Here is a 24,151-nt window from a genome sequence, read left to right on the forward strand (position 1 = left end):
TCTGTGTGGAGTTTGCACATTCTCCCCGTGTCTGCGTGGGTTTCCTCCAGGTGCTTTGGTTTCCTCCCACAATCCGAAAGACATGCTGGTTAGGTGCATTGAGCCGAACAGGTGCCGGAGTGTTGCGACTAGGGGAATTTCATAGTAACTTCATTACAGTGTTAATGTAAGCCTTACTTGTGACTAATAAATGAATAAACTTTATAAACAATATGGTTCTCTGAAATAGCAGTCAAATAAGTAAACTACGAGCCTGTGATTTGTGATTTCATAGCATCCTGTCTGAATCCCAAGACAATTCTGAGCAGCTAAGTGACACAGAGTCCACTGGACGCGTGAGCATCAGCAGCCACAAGAGCAACTCGCAATCTCCCTCCAAACACAATACACCTAACAATTCCAGGTGAGATATCTGGGGAAGATACTGTTTGAAATTCCTGTGATCAAATAGAAATCCAGACACTAATGTGACTCAGACCATCTATTTCCTTAAAACCTACTTCATTTATCTGCCCTAATGTCTCCTAAATAGCTCAGTATCAAACTTTGTTTGATAATGTTACTGTAAAGTGTCTTGGGATATTTTAGTGCATTAAAGGTGCTATATCAAAGCAATTTGTTGTTGAAATAATTGACCATAATGTACCTGTGTTTAGTCTTTCTGTTTTTCTCTCTCAGCTTGCTCAAGTCATACTATATCGTGTAGCCCATTAGATGAAGAGATGAGCTGGTAACTTACTGCTAGGTCTCTGAAGATCCTACTTTGAAAACCTGATTCAAAGTAACTCTGGCAGCAATTTCATGTGCTGAATCCTTGCTCTGGGAAAGTGACTGGCCTCCATTTAACCTCCCTCTATAACTGCATGGAAGGAAAATGGTATTCAACACAGAGAGGATTGCAAGCAATGTCCCATATTGTTCCAATCCATTGGTGCTTTACCCAAGACATTCTGGTTATGTTCCTAATATAAGAATGTTACTGTGCCTTCATCCCTTAGACATAGACCAAACAAACCATGCCCATCACAATGGCCTGGATATCACGGTCAACAGCAAAATGACAGCACTCATTACTGACTTTAAGAAAGCTTCCCCTAGATTTTATTTTTAGCATGTGCAGTAATCAGCAAGCCAGACAATAGTTTCCGCAGTGGCTAAATGGATCACTTTGAGTCCTCTACTGAATTTTGTCAGGGGCAGTCTTCAATGATGTGAGTCATTGATTGGGGTCCACCACAACTGCAGTCTGTATCATTTTGCTGCACTATGGTCTTGGCCAGTGCAATAACGGTCGAGGAATGCCTAATGTTGGCATGACATGTTGAAGCCAGGTGAACGGGCTGTGGGATCTTTGAGGAAGTGTTTTTTTAAATATCTAGTGATCACTGTAGTATGGATTCTATTTTTCTCTATGTTCATTTAATTCTGGTGCCAATTGCAGGTGTTCTCCAATGCTAGAAACAATGATGTCATCAAGCAGGCTAATATCAGCCAATCGCATTGATGAATTCTCACAGACAGCAAGCCAGAAAGCAAAAAGGACTGATTTTCCTTCAACTTTTAATCAGCAAACAGAGAACCAAATAAAGATTGATACATGGAATTGAAATAACAGTTGAAAATTCATAAACAAATTTAAAATAAATATTTTTGACTATTTTAAAAATCTATGAATTATTTTTAAATTTTCATTAACATTCCACAAAGATAAAATTAGTTTTACTGGACCAGAGAGGTTGTACAGTAATTATGACTTAGCACATTGTAAAAACCCAGATACAACTCAATCAACAAGGCATAACCTTTCAAGTTTTTACAGCAGTGTTAGTAGCATAAAATAAGCAAAATACAGCGGATGCTGGAATCTTAAACAAAAACAGAAAATGCGAGAAAATCTCCACGGTCTGACAGCATCTGTGGAGAGAAAATAGAGTCAACTCTGAAGAAGGGTCATTCAGACTTGAAACGCTGGCTCTATTCGCTCTCCACAGATGCTGTCAGAACTGCTGACATTTTCCAGCATTTTCTGTTTTTGTTAGTAGCGTAAAAAATGGATGTTCTTGTCAAATCATAGAATCCTACAGTGCAGAAGGAGGCAATTTGGCCCATGGAGTCTGCACAGACTACAATCCAACCTGGGCCCTATCCCCATAACCCCATGCATCTACCCTAGCTAGTCCTCCTCCTGACACTAATTTAGCATGGTCATTCCACCTAACCCACGCAACTTTGGACTGTGGGAGGAAACCGGTGCACCCGGAGGAAACCCACACAGACACGGGGAGAATGTGCAAACTCCACATCAACAGTGATCCAAGCTGGGAATCCCGCATCCCGGGACTGTGAGGCAGCAGTGCTAACCACTGTGCCACCCGAAATCAGTGATTTCTAAATGATTACTACCTGAAAGAACTTCGACAACACACCCTGTGAAGGAGCGATGAATTACTGACAGCGACTTATCGATAATCATGTTTAACTGTGCATGCAGTCTCCATATGACAGAGTAATGATGGTTCTGTGAACCATTAAAACTGCAAAATCCTGGCCAACATATCTTTTATTGGGCCCCCTTAAACTTTAAAATGGTTGTCATTTGTCATTAAAGCTCTAAGGAACCAAATCAATTCTATCGTGGTATTCACTACAAACAATGAATACACAATTTATAAGCACTGAATCTTTTAAAAATCTTTTTTGGGTCACGGTCAGTGTGGAGTTTGCACATTCTCCCCGTGTCTGTGTGGGTTTCCTCCGGGTGCACCGGTTTTCTCCCATAGTCCAAAGATGTGTCGGTTAGGTGAATTGACCATACTAAATCAGCAGGATACTACTTATTGAAATTTAAACTAATTTTATCAGCATATTTAATTGAAGTATGTAAATGTAAACTCAACATCTTCTTTATGATTTAACATAAAGTGAAGGTATTTCTGTGTTAGTGTTAAATATAGACGTGGAGGGGAAGAGTTCAGTTTCATTATTAATTATGACTGCACTGCTTTTAAGCACTGGAGAAAATAGAGTGCTACCTTCAGAAGCTCTGTAACAATGAATAGTTTCTAATGTCACTGCCAAAAAGAGAATTTGAGAAACGCACACAGCTACTCTGTTTAAAATGAATGGATTAATGTCAGTGTTACAATAATACTGACTGGAAATTTTATCATAGTTGTGTCCATTTCTATGGTCACCCTCTGGGCTGCTGCTAGCGTGGGAGTTTGGAGTGTGGATGTCAGCAGGCAATTTAAACGAAAAAAGAATTACAGCCAAGCCTGATCCTGTCCCTGCCTGGTATCCACACACATGCACTTCCTGACAGGAATTGACAGATTGTAATCAGGAGCAGGAAACCTGCCGGAATCGTCTCTTCCTTGAGCCACAGGCACTCGGGCCTATTGTACTGATTCAACAGTCAAGCTGAGATCAGTTAGCTCAATATCAGGAATTAAACCCAGAGCCTTTCTAACTCAGTAACCCACTATCTTTATGAACCCAGCCGTCAGAGTAGCTAAACACTCACTCTGACATTTACATTCCTTTGTAACTAATGAATGCAAACAACACATGTTGTTTAGTGACAATTAGTAATTCTTAGATCTCTTCAGTTGAAGGCAGAGCTGTTATTGGTGATTTTATTGTAAACAGAAATAAGGCACAATATTTATCCAGTGAGGTGGGCCACCATGAACAAACTACCGTTAATGTTCACTCATCGTCTGCTGTTTGCGGGAGTTCACCTCTTTGATAAACATTGCAATCAACTGATATAGATGTTCAGGATTTAGACACGGGAAAGTTTTTTTCATAAAAGAATGGGACCATGCGGCGACCTTACCATCCACCAGAATTCCTTTCAGGAAATCAAGCCATGCTTTAGAAAATATCCCTAACTTTTGCTGGGAGTAGGTTTAAAAACTGAAACTTAGAAAGAATGTACAATCCTCCATCAGCACTCTAGTCAGTATGTATATGGATTTTAAAAATACTCTGCTCAGATGCATCCTTCCCATAACTACCTTGGGCTGAGATCATCGTGGAACCTGAGTACATTTTGAAAGTTTGTTTATTATTGTCACAAGCAGACTTACATTAACACCGCAATGAAGTTCTGTGAAAATCCTCTAGTCGCCACACTCCGGAGCCTGTTCGGGTACACCGAGGGAGAATTTAGCATGGCCAATGCACGTCTTTTTGGAATGTGCGAGGAAACTGGAGCACCCCCCCAGGAGGAAACCCACGCAGACATGGGGAGAATGTGCAAACTCCACACTGACAGTGCCCCAAGCTGGGAATCGAACCTGAGACCCTGGCACTGAGGCAGCAGTGCTAACCTCTGTGCCACCATGGCCGCCCCAAAGTTTTAAAGTGTCAAAGTTTCTCTGTCACTATTTGTAAATTGTGGGAGTGAATTTTTCTGCGGTTCTCCCCCTGCCCTTCCCCCTCAACTCATCTGCCATAACTTTGGTGAATGAGGCATGTGAACCCCAGAATGCCATTTGCACAATTCTCCCCCCCCCCCCCCCCCCCCCCCCCCACACACACACACCTTGCCTATGGATTGGTGAAGCTTCAGTAAACTTTGTGACCTCCCTGTTTCTATATTTTTCAGGCGGAGTTCCTTAACAGAGAGCAGTACGATGAATGAGCTTCCCATTTCCAAACCCATGAATGCAGGCAGCATGACTCTTCCAGCCGTATCAAAGTCACCCACCACAAGCGAAACCAACATACAATCTGACTTAGACAATGTACGGCAATACACTTGTTGTTGTGTTTTACTTATTGCGAGTACGTGGGTTTGGCTGATCAGTTGGCCACCTCCAGTTTTTTTAACGCAGTTGAGTAGCCATTCAGAAGATATTAAGAGTCAACCATATAAACTAACTGGAATTAATGACCAATTGCAGGTTGCAGAGATCAACCCTCGTCCTGCCCAGTTCAAACTATTGATAAACGATCTAGTGGTTTAAAATGCTGAGCGGCTCAGATATAACTAAACTACAATACATTGCTTCAAACTGAGCAAACCTCAGTCAAGAGAGAAGAATTCCTTTCCACACAGAATAGTGGAAATGGGGAACAGACTCACGGGAAAATCAGCTGGGTCAATTAACTCCTTCAAAAAAAACCCAAATAAATATGATTGGGAATAAATTAAAAGTTACAAGGATAGATATAAAGCAGTGTTACTAACTAACTTTGTTGAGGGTCATAATCAGAAATAAACTAACACGACCGATTATGAAATATGAGGAAAGGATAACTCTGCCTCCAAATAACAGTTCTTGCTGTTTCTCCCTGGAAAGCCTGAGAAGGTGAGGGGCAAATGTTGAATCACACAGTTGAACCTGTAGTTCCTTCAGAAGATAAAGTGCATGGAAAGAATCGATCAGATGGTGGATTGTATATAGGCATTGGAAAGAATGGGCTGGATGTGATTAATGGACTTTATAATCCATACTTTCTCAACAAACTAGTCATTAAGTGATATAGTTTCATGTGACAGTGATACTATATTAGATGTAAAAAAAATGCAACATGTAGCACAATCTACTCGGGCATAATTCTAAAGTTTATGGAATGTTTTAACCTTTTCAGGAAAATCGCACAAAAAAACACAGTAGAGTTTCAGTGGATGAAAATGTTTCCGAGAATGTATTTAAAAAGAGTTCAAAAGTCATTCTGAAACCCACAGGTGAGCTTCGGCACATCAGTGTCTCTTGAGTTAAATTCAATCAAAAGTTCATTTAACGCATTTTGAGAATGTTCGTACAAAGGGGAGTCCAGAAGCTTCCTGAGAAGGAGGAAAATTCAGTCCATGCCACATTTGTGCTCATCCTAATGCCAGTTTCAGAGAAAACTTCACTGATACTTAAGTGCAGATCACTTTGTTACACGGCAACACATAATATATGGCACAAGGAAAATAAGGAATTCTCAATCTCTCATCCACGCTAAATTAGCTGTTCTTTGTGAGGCAATGAGATTTGGCCCCTGTATCCTTTGTCCAATATGGAGAAAAATCAGCCAAGGTTCCTGCTCCTGATTGATATCCAGTGGCCCACACTGGTAAATGCTTTTGGTTATCAACATGGTGAACCTTCACCATGATTGAACTGCCTGCTGATTTCACTCATTAAGAATAGACCATTGATAAGGTATTATAACGGCAGTCCTGGACCATGGAACCACAATCAAGCATCAGTCATATTAGTCATGTCAAGGTGTGAAAACTGAGAGGGTGGGGTCAGTGGGTGTTGAAACAGAATCTTAAAAAGCTAAAGTCTCACTCTCAAAAATATAAATAAACAAGGTCACAATTCTCAAAGCAGTAGGCTGTGTTTGTGTGCTACACCAGGGATGAAAACCCAAACCAATATGATGACTTTAGCTGTCATTTGCAATGTTGTGATGATTTGCTAATTTCAGCCAGGTCTTCAATTAGAAATTCACCTTGTTTTGTGCATCAGCACTTTCTCAACTGACCACAGAATGCTTTTGGCAGAAGCTATTGTTGTTTTAGAGTCATAGATCTGGTTGCTTGTGAAATATGAGACGATGAATGGCTGTATCTAATACATGGATTGTCTTTGTGTGTGGTGTTTCAGGTATGTGGGCTGGTTTTTTTGCCGAGTTTTGGTTTAACACAGAGGCTGTCTTGCCAGTGTCTCAAGCAAAATTCAATGAAAACCCCATTCAAACTCCATAAAATTAGGATGAGCAGAGGTATCACCAAATGCAGTTTAACCCCAGTCTATGCTTTGAAATAATTATTTTATATTTAAATCCTCTGTTAGACTATAGTAAATCTGTGATGGATCTTCGCATATCGGATTCTACAAACATAGGTGATTCCATGGGAGACCGTAGTCGTTCAGTTCCAGGTCTCAGTGTGGAGCAGGTTTGTGCGTGTGTGTTTTTGTGTGAACTTTATACCCTGCATCTGGTTCAGTGATCACCACCTTCCACTTTCAGGACATTGCCTATTTAGACCTATCCCTCTCCTCCACCATTGCTGAGATCTTATCACCATGAGAAACAAGTTTTTAAATGCTCTTCATCAATTTTAGCTGCCCTTCAAAATTTAAGTTTATCCAGAACTTTGCAGAGCCCAAGTCCTCTCCTACGGGAAGCCGTTGCCTCTTAAATCATTCTCACGCTTCTCAATGTCCCTGTGCCCCATAAACTGATTTCAAAATCCTCATTCTCAATTGCCCCCATTACAACGCTCTAGCTGAGGTGGCTTCACCATGTATGTGCGCCATCCTTCCGAATCCGGTTTCCTCTTCCTCTTCCCTCTGCTCCACACTCAAAGCCAAACTTTTAACCGTTATATTTCTGCAACCTTTTTCCAAATCACTTTGACTTATCCGCTGCTTCCCTGCCTTCAAAGCCTAACCTTTGTTTGTGTCCACTGCATAAACCTCTCCTTCCCTATTTTCCGTCTGCTGCTCCCCTTTATAAACACCTGCAGACTTTTTGTTGCGTGTGGATTTATAAATTATTTTGTTGTTCAAACTCTGTCTAGGGTGCTGATCAAGAGACTTCTTGTGCCTTAGATTATTGCGTGATATATCTCCCACACAAGCCACAGTAACATGCCTGTACTTCACTTATGTCACAAATAGTATAATTGGTAGAATAATAGCACTGAACCAAAAATAACATTTGTTATGTAGTCTCCGTACACATTATGCCAAATACATTACATTATAAGGTTTCTCACTGGCGACAAATCATTATACATTTGCCTTTTTAACCACATTATATCAAGACAACAGAAATGTAATTTTAAATTATCCAAATAACTATTATTTCAGCACCCTCTTCATAAAGTAACTTACTGGGTGAGTTTCAATGTGTAGGTAGATGTATGGTATACAAAATGACTCTTTAGATTAGGGCATTAACTAATTTCCATCTACATTTAGACAGTGTTGAAAATCAGACATTAAGCTATAATGAAAGATTTAACGCACTCATTCGGTGGGATTTTCCAAACTTCATTCCTGGCCAAACAGCAGGATGGTTTTAAGGGTCAGGAAGCTGTTTATAGCTCAAATGAGCTTTGCTGGGAGTCTTTAATTCACCCATACGTTGGTATCCCACCTCCAAGTTCCTTAACCAATCATGAAAGATGGGCAGTCCTGAGGTTTAAAATACTACACAAGCTGGTGGTAGAGTTAATAAAATATATAAAAATAAAATTATATAAACCAGTGAATAGTATAATTAATTAATTATGGATGGCAGGATAGATGATGTGTTAAGGCTGCAGCATGTGGGAGCTCCTGGATAACATTGTCTGCAAACAAGGGCAAACATGTCTGCAATAAGTGTTTGTGGCTTGAGAAGCTTCAGTTCAGAGTCATTGAGCTGGAGGCTGAGCTGCAGACGCCGAATCACACCAGGGAGGGGGAAAGTTACCTGGATACTTTGTACCAGGAGGCAGTCACACCACTAAGAATAGAGTCTTCTCATTTGGTCAGTCGTCAGGGACAGGATGCTGAGACCACTACTGAAACAGGTAAGGGGACCCAGAGGGCAGGAGTGTCAGCCTCTGTAATTGTCCAGTAGGTTTGCGGTTCTCTCAGCTTGTTTGGACGAGAGTGGAGACTGCAGGGTAGATGAACAAACTGACCACGGCACCGTTGTTCGACGCGGCAATGAATGAGGGTCCAGATGGCTGTGTTGCCTGCCCATTCCAGGGTTTGGGACATCTGCTCAAGGCTGGAGAGGAATTTACATTGGGAGGGGATGGATTCAGTTGTCATGGTCCATGTAGGTATCATTGACATAAATAGGGCTAGGAAAGAGGTTTTGCCCAGAATATGAGGAGGGAGCTAGACACTAAATTAAAAAGCAGAACCTGAAAGGTTATAATCTCTGGATTATTACCTGAGCCTCAGACGAATAGCATAGGGTACATGAAATGAGAGAGATGAATACGTGGCTCAAAGACTGCTGTGGGAGAAGTGGGTTAAGGTTTGTGGGGCACTGGCAACCATATTGGGGAAAGTAGGGGCTGTACTATTGAGACAGTCTACACCTGAACCATGCTGGGACCAGTGTTCTTGCAAGCTGCATAACTAGGGAGGCATTATCGAGGAATAGCTATAGAATGGCATAGATTGGGACCTGAATGTTGACGGGTATGTGACTTTTAGGAAGGATAGGAAGTCAGGAAAAGATGGTTCTGTTAATTAAAGACAATGGACGTGATCATGAGCCCGCAATCTTTGTTCGCGAGATCGCCAGTGGGGGCTGAAGATCCAGCAAAACCTGGAAATCTCGAATCTCGCTGACAAGATCACGATTTCTGATTCTCACTGACGACGTAATCAGGTTCAAGCCCATAGTAAACAAGAACCTGATTTGCATTAATTTTAATAAATTTTAATATAATTAAACCACCCCCTCACCAGATCTCCTCCCCCCACCCCACCCCCCCTCCCCCACCCCACCTCACTAGATTTTTGTCACATCGGCGAGGTTTACAACAGGTTCACCCAGATGTGAACCTGTTGAGGGGATTCCCCTCCCTAACCCACCCAGGGCACAAAGGTAGGTATAGTCCCTGATGGAGAAGGAGCCTGTTCCGAATGCTAGTGGCTTTTGCTACCAAATAAACCTGTTGGACTTTAACCTGGTGTTGTGAGACTTCTTACGGAGAAGGACATGGACAGACAGCACCCTGGCAGTGCCTCATGGCACTGCAGTGCCAACTTGGAGGTGCCAAACCGTGCCAGAGGACAATGCCAGGGGCAGGCCCTAACATGCAGGGACTCATATATTTGTGGGGGTCGGGGGGGTGGGGTGGGGGTCGGAGGGGGGGGACACTGAGCAATAGGGTGTCAGTGATGATCGGGGGAAGGGGGCCAATGCCGGTGATAATCACGGGAGGAATGAGGTTGTGGGATGGTCACGGATACCTCTGTGGAGGATGGGAGAGATTAACTATTGTTCAGTGAGCCAGTTCCCAGCCCAAAGAGCACCCCCCCCCAACCCTGCAGCAGACTGCTGGCACAAACCATGCCCACTTTTTTCACAGTTAATGTCATATGATCCGGAGAGAAAACTGGCCAGTGGAGCTGGAGAGTTCCTTGCCAGTATTCTCATTAGAACTGACACTCTGCAAAGTTCTCCTAAGATTCTGCCAGATATTAGCACACCAGGGAGAGCTGACCTAAGTTCAGGAAACCAGGATACAGAAGCGGTTTGGGTAGAGATGAGGAATAACAAAGGCAAAACACCACTTGTGGAAGTGCTGTACACGGCCCTTAACTGTAATCACTTGTATGATGGGATACCAAAGAAGAAATAGTAGAAGCTTGTCAGAAAGGTATGGCGATTATCATGGGGGATTTTAATCTATATATAGATTAGAATAATCAGGTAAACAAAAGTAGTGTAGATGACAAATTCATAGAATGTTTTCAGGATAACTTCTTAGATCAGCATGTTCTGAATCCAACCAGGAAGCTGGCTATACCAGATTGGTATTTTGCAATGAGATAAGATTAATGCATGAACTTACAGTGGAGGTGTCCCTAGATAACAATAATATCATTGAATTTTACATTCAGTTTGAAGGAGAGGGTTTAAGACTAGCATTGTGAATTTAATTAAAGACAATTATAAGGGCATGAAAGGAGAGCTAGTGAAAGTGAATTATCAATTTACATTGAGGAATAGGTCAATAGAGATGCAGTGGCAGAAATTTAAGGGGATATTTCAGAATACACAGAATAGATACATTCCAATGAAAAAGAAAAATTCCAAGGGGAGGATGCACCATCAGTGAACAAAGAACAATGCAGCACAGGAACAGGCCCTTCGGCCCTCCAAGCCCGTGCCGCTCCCTGATCCAAACTAGACCATTCTTTTGTATCCCTCCATTCCCACTCCGTTCATATGGCTATCTAGATAAGTCTTAAACGTTCCCAGTGTGTCCGCCTCCACCACCTTGCCTGGCAGCGCATTCCAGGCCCCCACCACCCTCTGTGTAAAATATGTCCTTCTGATATCTGTGTTAAACCTCCCCCCCTTCACCTTGAACCTATGACCCCTCGTGAACGTCACCACCGACCTGGGGAAAAGCTTCCCACCGTTCACCCTATCTATGCCTTTCATAATTTTATACACCTCTATTAAGTCTCCCCTCATCCTCCGTCTTTCCAGTGAGAACAACCCCAGTTTACCCAATCTCTCCTCATACCTAAGCCCCTCCATACCAGGCAACATCCTGGTAAACCTCCTCTGTACTCTCTCCAAAGTCTCCACGTCCTTCTGATAGTGTGGCGACCAGAACTGGACGCAGTATTCCAAATGCGGCCGAACCAACGTTCTATACATTGGAACATCAGACCCCAACTTTTATACTCTATGCCCTGTCCTATAAAGGCAAGCATGCCATATGCCTTCTTCACCACCTTCTCCACCTGTGACGTCACCTTCAAGGATCTGTGGACTTGCACACCCAGGTCCCTCTGCTGGTGGTTAACTAAAAAAGATAAAGACAGTATCAAATATAAAGAAAAACCATATAATTTACAAAGATGAATGACAGATCAGAAGATGGATAGCAGGTCAGAAGAAATAAAGCAAAGAATGACCAAAAGATTAATAAGAAGGGAAAAATTAGAATATGAGAGAAAACCAGGTAGAAATATAAAGACAGATAGTAAGAATTTCTGGAGATATTTAAAAAAGAAAAGAGTTAATAAGAGTGAGGGTTGGCCCCATAGAAAGTGAGTCTGGGGAGTTGATAATGAAAAAATGAGGAGATGGCAGATGAGCTGAACAGGTATTTTGCATCAGTTTTCTCTATAGAAGACACAAATAGCATCCCAGACATCGCTGTAAATCAGGAATTGGAAGGGAGAAGGAACTCTAGAAAATTACAATCACCAGGGAAAGTGTTACTGAGCAAATTGATGGACTATGTACTGACAAGATCTTAAATCCTGATGGATTTCATCAAAGCGTTTTAAAAGAAGTGGCTAGTGAGACAGTTGCTGCATTGGTTTTGATTTTCCAAAATTCACTAGATTGAGGAAAGGTTCCATTAGATTGGAACATAGTGGACATACTCAAAGGGAGACACAAAACATAAGGTGCCTCATCAAAAGTTATTGAGGAAATAAAAGCTCATGGTGTAGGTGGTAACATATTGGCATCTATTTTGATTTTATTTATTAATGTTACAAGTAGGCTTGCATTAACACTGCAATGAAGTTAATGTGAAAATCCCGTAGTCGCCACACTCCGGCACCTGTAAGTATACACAGAGGGAGAATTTAACATGGCCAATGCACCTAACCAGCACGTCTTTCGGACTGTGGGAGGAAACCGGAGCACCCAGAGGAAACCCACGCAGACAATGGGAAAATGTGCAGACTCCGCACGAACAGTGATCCAGGCCGGTACTCAGAGCCAGGTCTCTGGCGCTGAGAGTCAGCAGTGCTAACCACTGTGTCACCGTGCCGCTCCGGATAGAGGATTAGTTAGTTAATAGGAAACATTGTAGACATAAATGGGTCATTTTCTGCTTTGCAGAATGTGAGGAGTTGTGTGCCTCATGAGCCAATACTGGGACCTCAACACTTTGCATTTCATATAAATGACATGGATGAAGGGACTGAAGGGATAGTTGCTAAATTTGCTGACAACACAGATAGGTAGTAAAGTAAGTTGTGAAACGGACATAAGGAGGATACTAAAGGATGTAGCTAGATTAGGTGAGTAGATAAAGATCTGTCAAATGGGTGATGATGTGGGGAAATGTGAGGTTGTCCATTTTGGCAGAATGAATAATAAAGAAGCCCATTATCTGAATTGTGAGAAATTGCAGAGCTCTGAGGTGCAGAAGGATCTGGGTGTCTTCGTACATAAATCACAAAAGGTTAGTATACAGGTACAGCAAATAATTAGCAAAGCTAATAGTATGTTGTTGTTTAATGCATGGGGAATTGAATACAAGAGTAGAGAGGTTATGCTTCAATTGTGCAGGGCCCGGTGAGACCTCATCTGGAATACTATGAACAGTATTGATCTCCTCATTTAAGGAAAGATGTAAATGCGTTGGAAGCAGTTCTGAGAATGTTTACTAATTTAACACCTAGAATTTGCAGGTTGTCTTGTTAGGAAAGGTTGGACAGGCTAGGCTTGTATCTACTGAAATTTAAAAGATCGACTGAAATTTAAGAGGCAACTTGACTGAAACATATGAGATGTTGAGGAGTCTTGAAAGGATGGATGTAAATAGGATGTTTCTTCTTGTGGGCAAATCTAGAACGAAAGGCGACATAAGAAAGTGCCCATTTAAGACAGAGGAAGGGGGAAAAGTCCCAGGGGGTTGTGAGACTTTGGAATTATCTTCCTCAAAAGGTGGTTGAGGCAGAGACTTTGAATATCTTTAAAGCAGAAGTTAATAGATTCTTGATAAGCAAAGGGGTTAAAGTTTAACGGGGATAGGCAGGAATGTGAAATTGAGGCTAAAATTATATCAGCCATTATCTTATTGAATGGTGGGGTGTGCTCAAGGGCCAAGAGGCCTACTCTTGCTCCTAATCCATATATTTGTAGGGCTATCTGAAACAAGGGGCATAATCATAAAACTTGAGTTTGGCCTTTCAGGAGTGAAATCCGGAAACACATTTTTGCACAAAGAGTGGTAGAAACCTGGAATTTTCTCTCCCAAAAGTTTAACTGATCAATTGCAATTTTCTATAGGTAAATTGAATTGAGACATGAATTAGCTGTGATTTGATGGCAAGAACAGGCCTGAGTGGGTTGAATGGACTAGTCCTGCTTCTATGTAAATGGAATACCCAACTTCAATTTGAGTGTGAACACGAGCTTTCCAAAACTTTCATTTGCATTTTGATGGAGCATCAGGTTAGGCTCTGCTCATCAAACTACTCCACTCTGAATAAGTCAGCAGGACACAAGAGGGGCAATAGTAGACCATACTACCACACCTTCAATATGATTTTGTCTGATCTTAGGCTTCAACTCCATATTTCCACCTGTTCCCAATATCCCTTTATTCCCTGAGAGGCAAAGACATCCATCTATTGTAGCATTGAAGATAGTTAATGATGGAGCATCCATGATACTCTGGCATGGAGAATTCCAAAGATTCACAACACTTAACAACAATTTCTCCTCATCTCAGTATGACATGATCTGACCTGGCATTCCCCAACCAGCAGAAACAACCTCTCAGTACCTACACTGTAAAGTCCCTTCCGAATCTTGTATGCTTCAGTGAGATACCCTCTCGTTCTTCTAAATTTTGGACAATATAGGCCCAATTTACCCAGTCTCCCATCAAAGACAACCCTCATTCCAGGGAACATTGAAGCTATCAAATCTTTAGTTGTGCCATATCATAGCATGTTTGGCACAAAAATTGACATAGAAGAGGACCAGCGGTTCCAAATGCTAAATTGTGTTTTTCATAAATGTTACTCCAGAGGGGAAACCAAGCTTGATGCTGCTTGCTCTCCTAACGTGAGATTTGGTAGTTCAAGGTCGCTCTAGAGCACCCTGAATGCCTAGTTGCTAAAAACTGAGAAACAGACAGATAACTTTTTTTCTGAATTCGGAAGGGGAAGTTAAAAAGTGATTGCTTCAACAGTTAACCATTCTGTGTTACAGAAGCAATCCCCACATTGAGCTTTACTGCTCTAATTTCTATAATTTCTGCCTTTTGACAGGAGGAGGAGGAAGAAGACATTGATAAATTGGTGAAAATCCATCGGCTAACAAGTCGCCAAAGTCTCAAGAGTGGCCATTCTGTCGTAAGTGACTCAGCAAAATATCGTAATATAATTCCTCGTGCATGAGATGCATGCGCAGAAACCAATATAAGACTAAATGTAATGCCCATTCATAGTCCGAATGGGGACTATGTGAACTAGATGCTTCACCAAGATGTTCCACTATTGGCAGTATTTCCTAGTACAGGCTGATTGTATTGATGCAGGAACTCTCTCCATGTGTCACAGTGTGACGATAGATTCTTGTGTAATTTCTTATTTTGTGTTCTTTCCTTCTCAAGCCAAGAAGATCAAATAACCAACGTATTGTTCGGCCTCCCTTAACACCCTATTCCAGCAGATCTTGTTCTTTTTTATTCATTCATGGGATATGGGCATCGCTGGCTGGCCAGCATTTATTGCCCATTCCTAGTTGCCCTTGAGAAGGTGGTGGTGAGCTGCCTTCTTGAATCGCTGCAGCCCGTGTTCTGTGGGTTGGCCCACAGTGCCGTTAGGGAGGAAATTCCAGGATATTGACCCAGCGACTGCGAAGAAATGGCAATATATTTCCAAGTCAGGATGGTGAGTGGTTTGGAGGGGAACTTGCAAGTGGTGGTGTTCCCATTTATCTGCTGCCCTTGTCCTTCTAGATGGAAGTGCTGTCTAAGGATCTTTGGTGAATTGCTGCAATGCATCTTGTAGATAGTCATGATGTGGAGATGCCGGCGTTGGACTGGGGTAAGCACAGTAAGAAGTCTCACAACACCAGGTTAAAGTCCAACAGGTTTATTTGGTAGCAAATACCATTTGCTACCAAATAAACCTGTTGGACTTTAACCTGGTGTTGTGAGACTTCTTGTAGATAGTACATGCTGCTGCTACTGAGCGTCGATGGTGGAGGGATTGAATGTATGTAGATGTGATGCCAATCAAGCGGGCTGCTTTGTCCTGGATGGTGACAAGCTTCTTGAGTGTTGTTGGGGCTGCACCCATCCAGGCAAGTGGGGAGTATTCCATCACACTCCTGACTTGTGCCCTGTAGATGATGGATAAGCTTTGGGGAGTCAGGAGGTGAATTACTCGCCGCAGTATTCCTAGCCTCTGACCTGCTGTTGTAGCCACTGTGTTTATGTGGTGAGTCCAGTTGCGTTTCTGGTCAATTGTAACCCCAAGGATGTTGACAGTGGAGGATTCAGTGAATGTTAAGGGGCTGTGGTTGGAGTGTCTCTTATTGGTAATGGTCATTGCTTGGCATTTGTGTGGCGTGAATGTTTCTTGCCACTTGTCAGCCCAAGCCTGGATATTGTCCAGATCTTGTTGCATTTGAACATGGACTGCTTCAGTATCTGAGGAGTCATGAATGGTGCTGAACATTGTGCAATCATTGGCGAACATCCCCACTTCTGCCCTTATGATGGAGGGAAGGTCATTGATGAAGCAGCTGAAGATTGTTGGGCCTAGGACACTAACCTGAGGGACTCCTGCAGAGATGTCCTGGAGCTGAGATGGCTGACCCTCTACAACCCCAACCATCTCCCTATGGACCAAGTAAATCACCAATCAGCGGAGGGTTTGCCCCCTGACACCCATTGATTCCCGTTTTCCTAGGACTCCTTGATGCCACACTGGGTTGAATGTGGCCTTGATGTCAAGGGCTGTCACTCTCACCTCACCTCTGCAATTCAGCTCTTTTGTCCATGTTTGAACCAAGGTTATAATGAGGTCAGGAGCTGAGTGACCTTGGCGAAACCCAAACTGGCCGTCAATGAGCAGGTTATTGCTGAGCAGGTGCTGCTTGATAGCACTGTTGATGATCCCTTCCATCACTTTACTGATGATTGAGAGTAGACTGATTGGGTGGTAATTGGCTGGGTTGGATTTGTCCTGCTTTTTGTGTACAGGACATACCTGGGCAATTTTCCACATTGTTGGGTAGATGCCTGGGACCTGGGTTCGATTCCCGGCTTGGGTCACTGTCTGTGTGGAATTTGCACATTCTCCTCGTGTCTGCGTGGGTTTCCTCCGGGTGCTCTGGTTTCCTCCCACGGTCCAAAGATGTGCGGGTTAGGTTGATTGGCCAGGTTAAAAATTGCCCCTTAGAGTGCTGAGATGCGTAGGTTAGAGGGATTAGCGGGTAAAAATATGTGGGGGTAGGGCCTGGGTGGGATTGTGGTCGGTGCAGACTCGATGGGCCGAATGGCCTCCTTCTGCACTGTAGGGTTTCTGTGATTCTGTGATGCCAGTGTTGTAACTGTACTGGAAGAGCTTGGCTAGGGGAGCGGTAAGTTCTGGAGCACATGTCTTCAGTACTATTGCCAGAATGTTATCAGGGCCCATTGCCTTTGCAGTATCCAGTGCCTTCACATGGAGTGAATCGAATTGGCTGGAGACTGGTAGCAGAGATGCTGGGGACCACTGGAGGAGGCTGAGATGGATCATCCACTTGGCACTTCTGGCTGAAGATTGCTGCGAGTACTTCAGCCTTATCGTTTGCACAGATGTGTTGGGCTCCTCCATCATTGAGGATAAGGATATTTGTGGAGCCTCCTCCTCCACTGAGTTGTTTAATTGTCCACCACCATTCTCGACTAAATGTGGAAGGACTGCAGAGCTTAGACCTGATCCATTGGTTGTGGGATCGCTTAGCTCTGTCTATCACTTGCTGTTTTTGCCATTTGGCATGCAAGTAGTCCTGTTTTTTAGCTTCACCATGCTGACACTTCATTTTTAGGTATGCTGCTCCTGGCATGCCCTCCTGCACTCTCCATTGAACAAGGGTTGATCCCCTGGCTTGATGGTAATAGTTGAATGGGGGATATGCCAGACCATGAGATTGTAGATTGTACTGGAGTACAATTCCGCTGCACCTCCTGGATATCCCGTCTTGAGTTGCTAGTTTGGTTCGAAGTCTGTCCCATTTTAGCACGGTGATAGTGCCACACAACACGATGGAGGTTATTCTCAATGTGAAGGCGGGACTTCGTCTCCACAAGGACTGTGCGGTGGTCACTCTTATCGACGCCGTCATGGACAGATGCATCGGCAGCCGACAGATTCATAAGGATGAGGTCAAGTATGTTATTTCCTCTTGTTGGTTCCTTCACCATCTGCTGCAGACCCAGTCTAGCAGTTGTATCCTTTAGGAGCCGACCAGCTCGATCAGTAGTGCTGTTGCCGAGCCACTCTTGGTGGTGGACATTGAAATCCCCCAACCAGAGTACCTTTTGCGCCCATGCCACCCTCAGTGCTTCCTCCAAGTGTTGTTCAACATGGAGGAATACTGATTCATCAGCCAAAGGGGGATGATACATGGTAACCAGAAAGAGGTTTCCTTGCCCATGTTTAACCTGAAGCCCTGAGACTTCATGGGGTCAGGAGTCGATGTTAAGGACTCCCAGGACAACTCCCTCCCGACTGTATACCACTGTGCCGCCACCTGTGGTGGGTCTGTCCTGCCGGTGGGACAGGACATATCCGGGGATGGTAATGGTGGTGTCTGGGGTGTTTTCTCTAAGGTATGATTCCATGAGAATGACTATGTCAGGCTGTTGCTTGACTAGTCTGCGAGACAGCTTTCCTAATTTTGGCACTAACCCGCAGATGTTAGTGAGGAGGATCTTGCAGCGTCAACAGGGCTGTTTGTTTTGCCGTTTTCTTTTCCGGTGCCTGGGTCGATGCCAGATGGTCCGTCCGGTTTCATTTCTTTGTTGAGACTTTGTAGCAATTGTTACAACTGAGTGGCTCGCTAGGCCATTTCAGAGGGCAGTTGGGAGTCACCCACGTTGCTGTGGCTCTGGAGTCACATGTAGGTCAGACCAGGTAAGGACGGCAGATTTCCTTCCCTGAAGGCCACTCATGAACCAGATGGGTTTTTCCGACAATCGACAATGGTTTCATGGTCATCAGTAGACTCTTAATTCCAGATTTTTAAATTGAATTCAAATGACACCATCTGCCATGGCGGGATTCGAATCCGGGTCCTCAGAACATTATCTGGGTGTCTGGATTAATAGTCGAGCAATAATACCATGAGACCATCGCCTCCCCAACTTCATTTCTTCTGTGAACAGTGTTCCGACCTGTGCTCTTTGTTTCTCCTGGGACTGATGGCTAAGTGGTGTGGGAAAAGCAACTGAATCTATCCATGATAGTTGCTGTTTTATTTCTGTTGGCAAAAATATTATAAGTTCATTTCAAGGTCATTCCAGTTTTTAAAAACATTTTATTGAGTGGTTCACTCTGGAGAGAAATGCATATTTCCCTTCTCTCCTGAAAGCGCTGATTCTGTCCCAGGGTGAGTCCAGTGAGAGTCAGTCAGACTGCAGTAACTCATTGCTGTGGCCTTCTGACAAATTTGGTCCAGTCCTCTCAAAACATTCATGTATGCGCATCTTGATCAGGAGTCACTGGGTGGCTGTCAGGAATAGAAATACTACCAATTCTGCCCTCAATAGCCTAGGGCCAATCAATCCAATTGGAGTGGTCTTATTCTCCTCAACTAACTTAGCATTGTTTGAGGTTTGAACCCTGGGATCTCCAAGTTCTGTCGAGGCTCAGCTACTCACCGGATAAACTCAGGAACCATTAGGGGGGGAAGAAAAATGTTATTGTTTAAATAAATAATCAATATACAATTCTAAGATGAACCTGTTCTCATTAGCTATGTGATGTATATAGCCTTCTAACCAGGCTAATTAACTCAAGAATAACATCACACATTTTGGTATAAAATTTAATCTATTTTGATGTATTTCTTGTAACATAGTTCCACCTGTTAAGCCAATTTTTTCTGATCATAAATGTCACTTCTCTAATATTTTGCCATTTCCATACCCAAGTAAATAAGATGATAGATTTTTTTAAATTAGATCTATGCTACCTATAACTGACCTGAGAGTGCTGAGAGGACTGGCCAGAGGAGACGCTACATTAACTCATGATATCTGGTCGAGAAGTATTTTATGGTGATACTGAATAACAAAAGTGATAGATGATTTCTCAACCCTGGCATTCCTCAGCTCAAAGAGCATAAAGCATTCCACTGAATTCCTTACCGGAAGCAAAATAGTTTGAAGCTTCTCAAGAAGTCGTATTGAATCTTTTACAAAATGTTTTATTCATTCAAAGGATGTGGGGTTCATTACCCATCCCTAATTGCCCTTGAGAGGGTGGTGGTGAGCTAGCTGCCTTCTTCAACTGCTACAGTCCATGTGATGCAGGTACACCCACAGTGCTTTTTAGAGAGGGAATTCCAGGAACTTGACCCAGTGACAGTGAAGGAATGGTGATATATTCTCAAATCAGGATGGTGTGGGACTTGGAGGGGAACTTGCAGATGGTGGTGTTCCCATGTGTCTGCTGCCCTGTCTTCCTGGATGGAAGTGGTCGTGGGTTTGAAAGCTGCTGTCTAAGGAGCCTTGGTGAGTTCCTGCAGTGCATCTTGGTAAATATATTAAGATTACATAAATAATATTGAGGATCCCTCATTATAAATTGCATGAGATAAATTTTAACAAACTGGGATCTGTAGTTTTCCCTGTTAATTTACTTTCAAACTAACGTTACAGTACTTATATTTCAGAGTACAATAGGCAGCATGACTAGCATCTACAGTGAGGCAGGCGATTATGGCAATGTCACAGTTACTGGGGAAATCATCTTCCTTCTGAATTATGACCAAAAAAGACAAGGACTTAATGTATATGTGAAGGAGTGTCGTAACCTGGCTTACGGAGATGAGAAGAAGAGGAAGTCAAACCCGTAAGTGTGTCTGCTTGTGGAAAATCAACTGTTTCTAAAATAAATATCTCTGCATTGAAGCAAACGCTCCTTGCGTAAAGTTAACAGCAAAATGCAAGCCATTGTTCAGCTGAAGGGTTTGTCATCAAAGCTTTGAGTTAAGTGTTAATTCCTCTGTAGTCTGGAGATAGGTGGATACCATATTGTTCTGAAAATATTCAGTGAATTGAACATTTTATGATGTTTACTTGAAAATTAGCACATATGTTGGATGCTGGAATTACAGTCAGAATATCTAATATTTGCCACTAACCACTTCCCTGGGTTCATGTTACAATGTAAGAAGCCTCACAACACCAGGTTAAAGTCCAACAGGTTTATTTGGTAGCAAAAGCCACTAGCTTGTGGAGCGCTGCCCCTTCGTCAGGTGACTCACCTGATGAAGGGGCAGTGCTCTGAAAGCTAGTGGCTTTTGCTACCAAATAAACCTGTTGGACTTTAACCTGGTGTCGTGAGACTTCTTACTGTGTTTACCCCAGTCCAACTCCGGCATCTCCACTTCATATTACAATGCCAAGACCCTAATTCTGAGATGCATTCTGGCAGTCTGCTGAGCTATTCAGAGCATTTTAATGGTCTGCAAAGACTGCATGATGGTTTTGTTAATTAGTAAGGTTTTTGCCTCTGCAGAAAAATTAGAACTGAAAATCCACTTTGGATATGCAACGCTTATTGTTACTGGAAAAAATGTTATTCCTTCCTCTTTGTGAATGAGTTATATACAAAGAACAAAGAACAGTACAGCACAGGAAACAAGCCCTCCGGCCCTCCAAGCCTGTGCCGCTCATTGGTCCAACTAGACCATTCGTTTGTATCCCTCCATTCCCAGACTGCTCATGTGACTATCCAGGTAAGTCTTAAATGATGCCAGCGTGTCTGCCTCTACCACCCTACTTGGCAGCGCATTCCAGGCCCCCACCACTCTCTGTGTAAAAAAACATCCCTCTGATATCTGAGTTATACCTCGCCTCTCTCACCTTGAGCCCGTGACCCCTCGTGATCGTCACCTCCGACCTGGGAAAAAGCTTCCCACTGCTCACCCTATCTATACTCTTCAGAATTTTGTACACCTCTATGAGGTCTCCCCTCATTCTCCATCTTTCCAGGGAGAACAAGCCCAGTTTACCCAATCTCTCCTCATAGCTAAGGCCCTCCATACCAGGCAACATCCTGGTAAACCTTCTCTGCACTCTCTCTAAAGCCTCCACGTCCTTCTGGTAGTGCAGCGACCAGAACTGGATGCAGTACTCCAAATGTGGCCTAACCAGCGTTCTATACAGCTGCAACATCAGACTCTGGCTTTTATACTCTATACCCCATCCTATAAAGGCAAGCATACCATATGCCTTCTTCACCACCTTCTCCACCTGTGCTGCCACCTTCAAGGATTTGTGGACTTGCACACCTAGGTCCCTCTGTGTTTCTATACTCTTGATGGCTCTGCCATTTATTGTATAACTCCCCCCTACATTAGTTCTTCCAAAATGCATCACTTCGCATTTATCTGGATTAAATTCCATCTGCCATTTCTCCGCCCAATTTTCCAGCCTATCTATATCCTGCTGTATTGTCCGACAATGTTCATCGCTATCCGCAAATCCAGCCATCTTCGTGTCATCCGCAAACTTGCTGATAACACCAGTTACACTTCCTTCCAAATCATTTATATATATATATCACAAATAGCAGAGGACCCTGTACAGAGCCCTGCGGAACACCACTGGTCACAGACCTCCAGTCGGAAAAAGACCCTTCGACTGCTACCCTCTGTCTCCTGTGGCCAAGCCAGTTTTCTACCCATCTAGCCACCTCTCCTTGTATCCCATGAGCCTTAACCTTCTTAACCAACCTGCCATGAGGGACTTTGTCAAATGCCTTACTGAAATCCATATAGACGACATCCACGGCCCTTCCTTCGTCAACCATTTTTGTCACTTCCTCAAGAAACTCCACCAAATTTGTAAGGCACGACCTCCCTCTTACAAAACCATGCTGTCTGTCACTAATGAGATTGTTCCATTCTAAATGCGCTTACATCCTATCTCTAAGAATCCTCTCCAACAACTTCCCTACCACGAACGTCAAGCTCACTGGCCTATAATTACCCGGGTTATCCCTGCTACCCTTCTTAATATTGGCTGGCTTGGGTGTGATAATATAATAAAATGCTCCTCTTACTCTGCTCCAACACTACATAGAATCCATAGTTTTTAAGTTTATTTATTAGTGCCACAAGTAAGCTTAAATTAACACTGCAATGAAGTTACTGTGAAAACCCCTGAGTCACCACACTCCAGTGCCTGTTCGGGTACACTGTGGGAGAATTTAGCATGGCCAATGCACCTAACCAGCATGTCTTTCGGACTGTGGGAGGAAACCAGAGCGCCCGGAGGAAACCCACGCTGATACAGGGAGAACGTGCAGACTGCACACATACAGTGACCCAAGCCAGGAATCGAAGCTGGGTCCCTGACGCTGTGAGGCATCAGTGTTAACCACTGTGCCACCATGCTGCCCATAGAATCCCTATAGTGCATGCCTCAACACAACCTCACAACCCCTCCAACTGCACCAAGTTGACATGCTTTTCAGTTAACCACTGGCCTCTAAGTGTAATTGTATATCCTTTATTTGTAAATCTGAAAACTGAGCATACATAAAATCTACTTTTTTTGAATCACATCAACCTTTAGCATTAGGAAGTCTAGTTGTTTGTTTACACTGTTTACCTTGCAATTTTTGGGGTGAACGTGTCAAAAAGAAACTCATTACAGGTACCTTATATTTATCATTCAGTGATACATCTTACTTTTCTAGTCATTTTATTTACTTTTAACTATAGCTGGCCTAGATATAGACTTTTGTAATGTAAGTTTATGTGCAGTATCAGAAAAGCCAAATTATCTGAACTCCAAAATGCAATTGGCTCCGAAAACTTTGGATAAAAGATACTTGAACTGCATTGTGAAATTAAAGAGAGATTGATGCTACTGCTCACGTGGGATTCTTAAAACCAGCAGAAAAATTAGGTTTAATCCCATCGATTTTGGGCTGGCTGATATCCCAGAACTCAAATAACACTAACACTGTCTAAATTAATTGCCCACTCAGTGTCCTCCAAGTTAACTTCTTAAGCATAGTTATAGATCATAACCTTTGAATTATTAGTTCCATGTTCGCATTAAATGAAAGTGATAAGGGAGAGAATGGAAGGAAAGTAAGTGATGATGAGCAGAAAAGTGTTTTCGATAGTTTTATTTTGACAAGTGTTGAACTTCTTTCTTGCCAATTTTCTACCAATTCTGTTATCTCAGGCAATTGAATCCTTTCTAGCGTACGATGCTATGATTGCTGATCGCCCTCTACTTTCTTGCTAACATCCAATAACTTGTACGTGAGTGTTGTCTGTCTAGTCTAGCTGTTTGGCCATGTAGTCAATTGTAGCTGAGCTCTATCATGCCCTCATCTGAAGTTCACTCATGCAGTTTCAATGAGATGATGGTTCATTTCTCCGATCCATCATCCAAGGGTCCCAAGAGCAATTGTTTAGTTTTTTGAGGCTTTATGTCACAAGGTAGATTAGG

General features: G+C 42.9%; 1 protein-coding gene across 1 annotated transcript in view; it reads left to right on the forward strand.

Annotated features, from left to right (window-relative positions):
* Positions 1-24,151, forward strand: part of sytl4 (synaptotagmin-like 4) — a 92,260-nt gene that overhangs the window by 49,609 nt on the left and 18,500 nt on the right. Inside the window, exons 7-12 of the mRNA XM_078211638.1 lie at positions 275-403; positions 4,613-4,751; positions 5,602-5,698; positions 6,801-6,904; positions 14,727-14,810; positions 20,350-20,528. Coding sequence (XP_078067764.1) covers positions 275-403; positions 4,613-4,751; positions 5,602-5,698; positions 6,801-6,904; positions 14,727-14,810; positions 20,350-20,528 — 732 coding nt within the window. The remainder of the gene's footprint in view (positions 1-274; positions 404-4,612; positions 4,752-5,601; positions 5,699-6,800; positions 6,905-14,726; positions 14,811-20,349; positions 20,529-24,151) is intronic.

The sequence above is a fragment of the Mustelus asterias genome, chromosome 4 (genome assembly GCF_964213995.1).
Source record: "Mustelus asterias chromosome 4, sMusAst1.hap1.1, whole genome shotgun sequence".
Classification (NCBI taxonomy): Eukaryota; Metazoa; Chordata; class Chondrichthyes; order Carcharhiniformes; family Triakidae; genus Mustelus; species Mustelus asterias.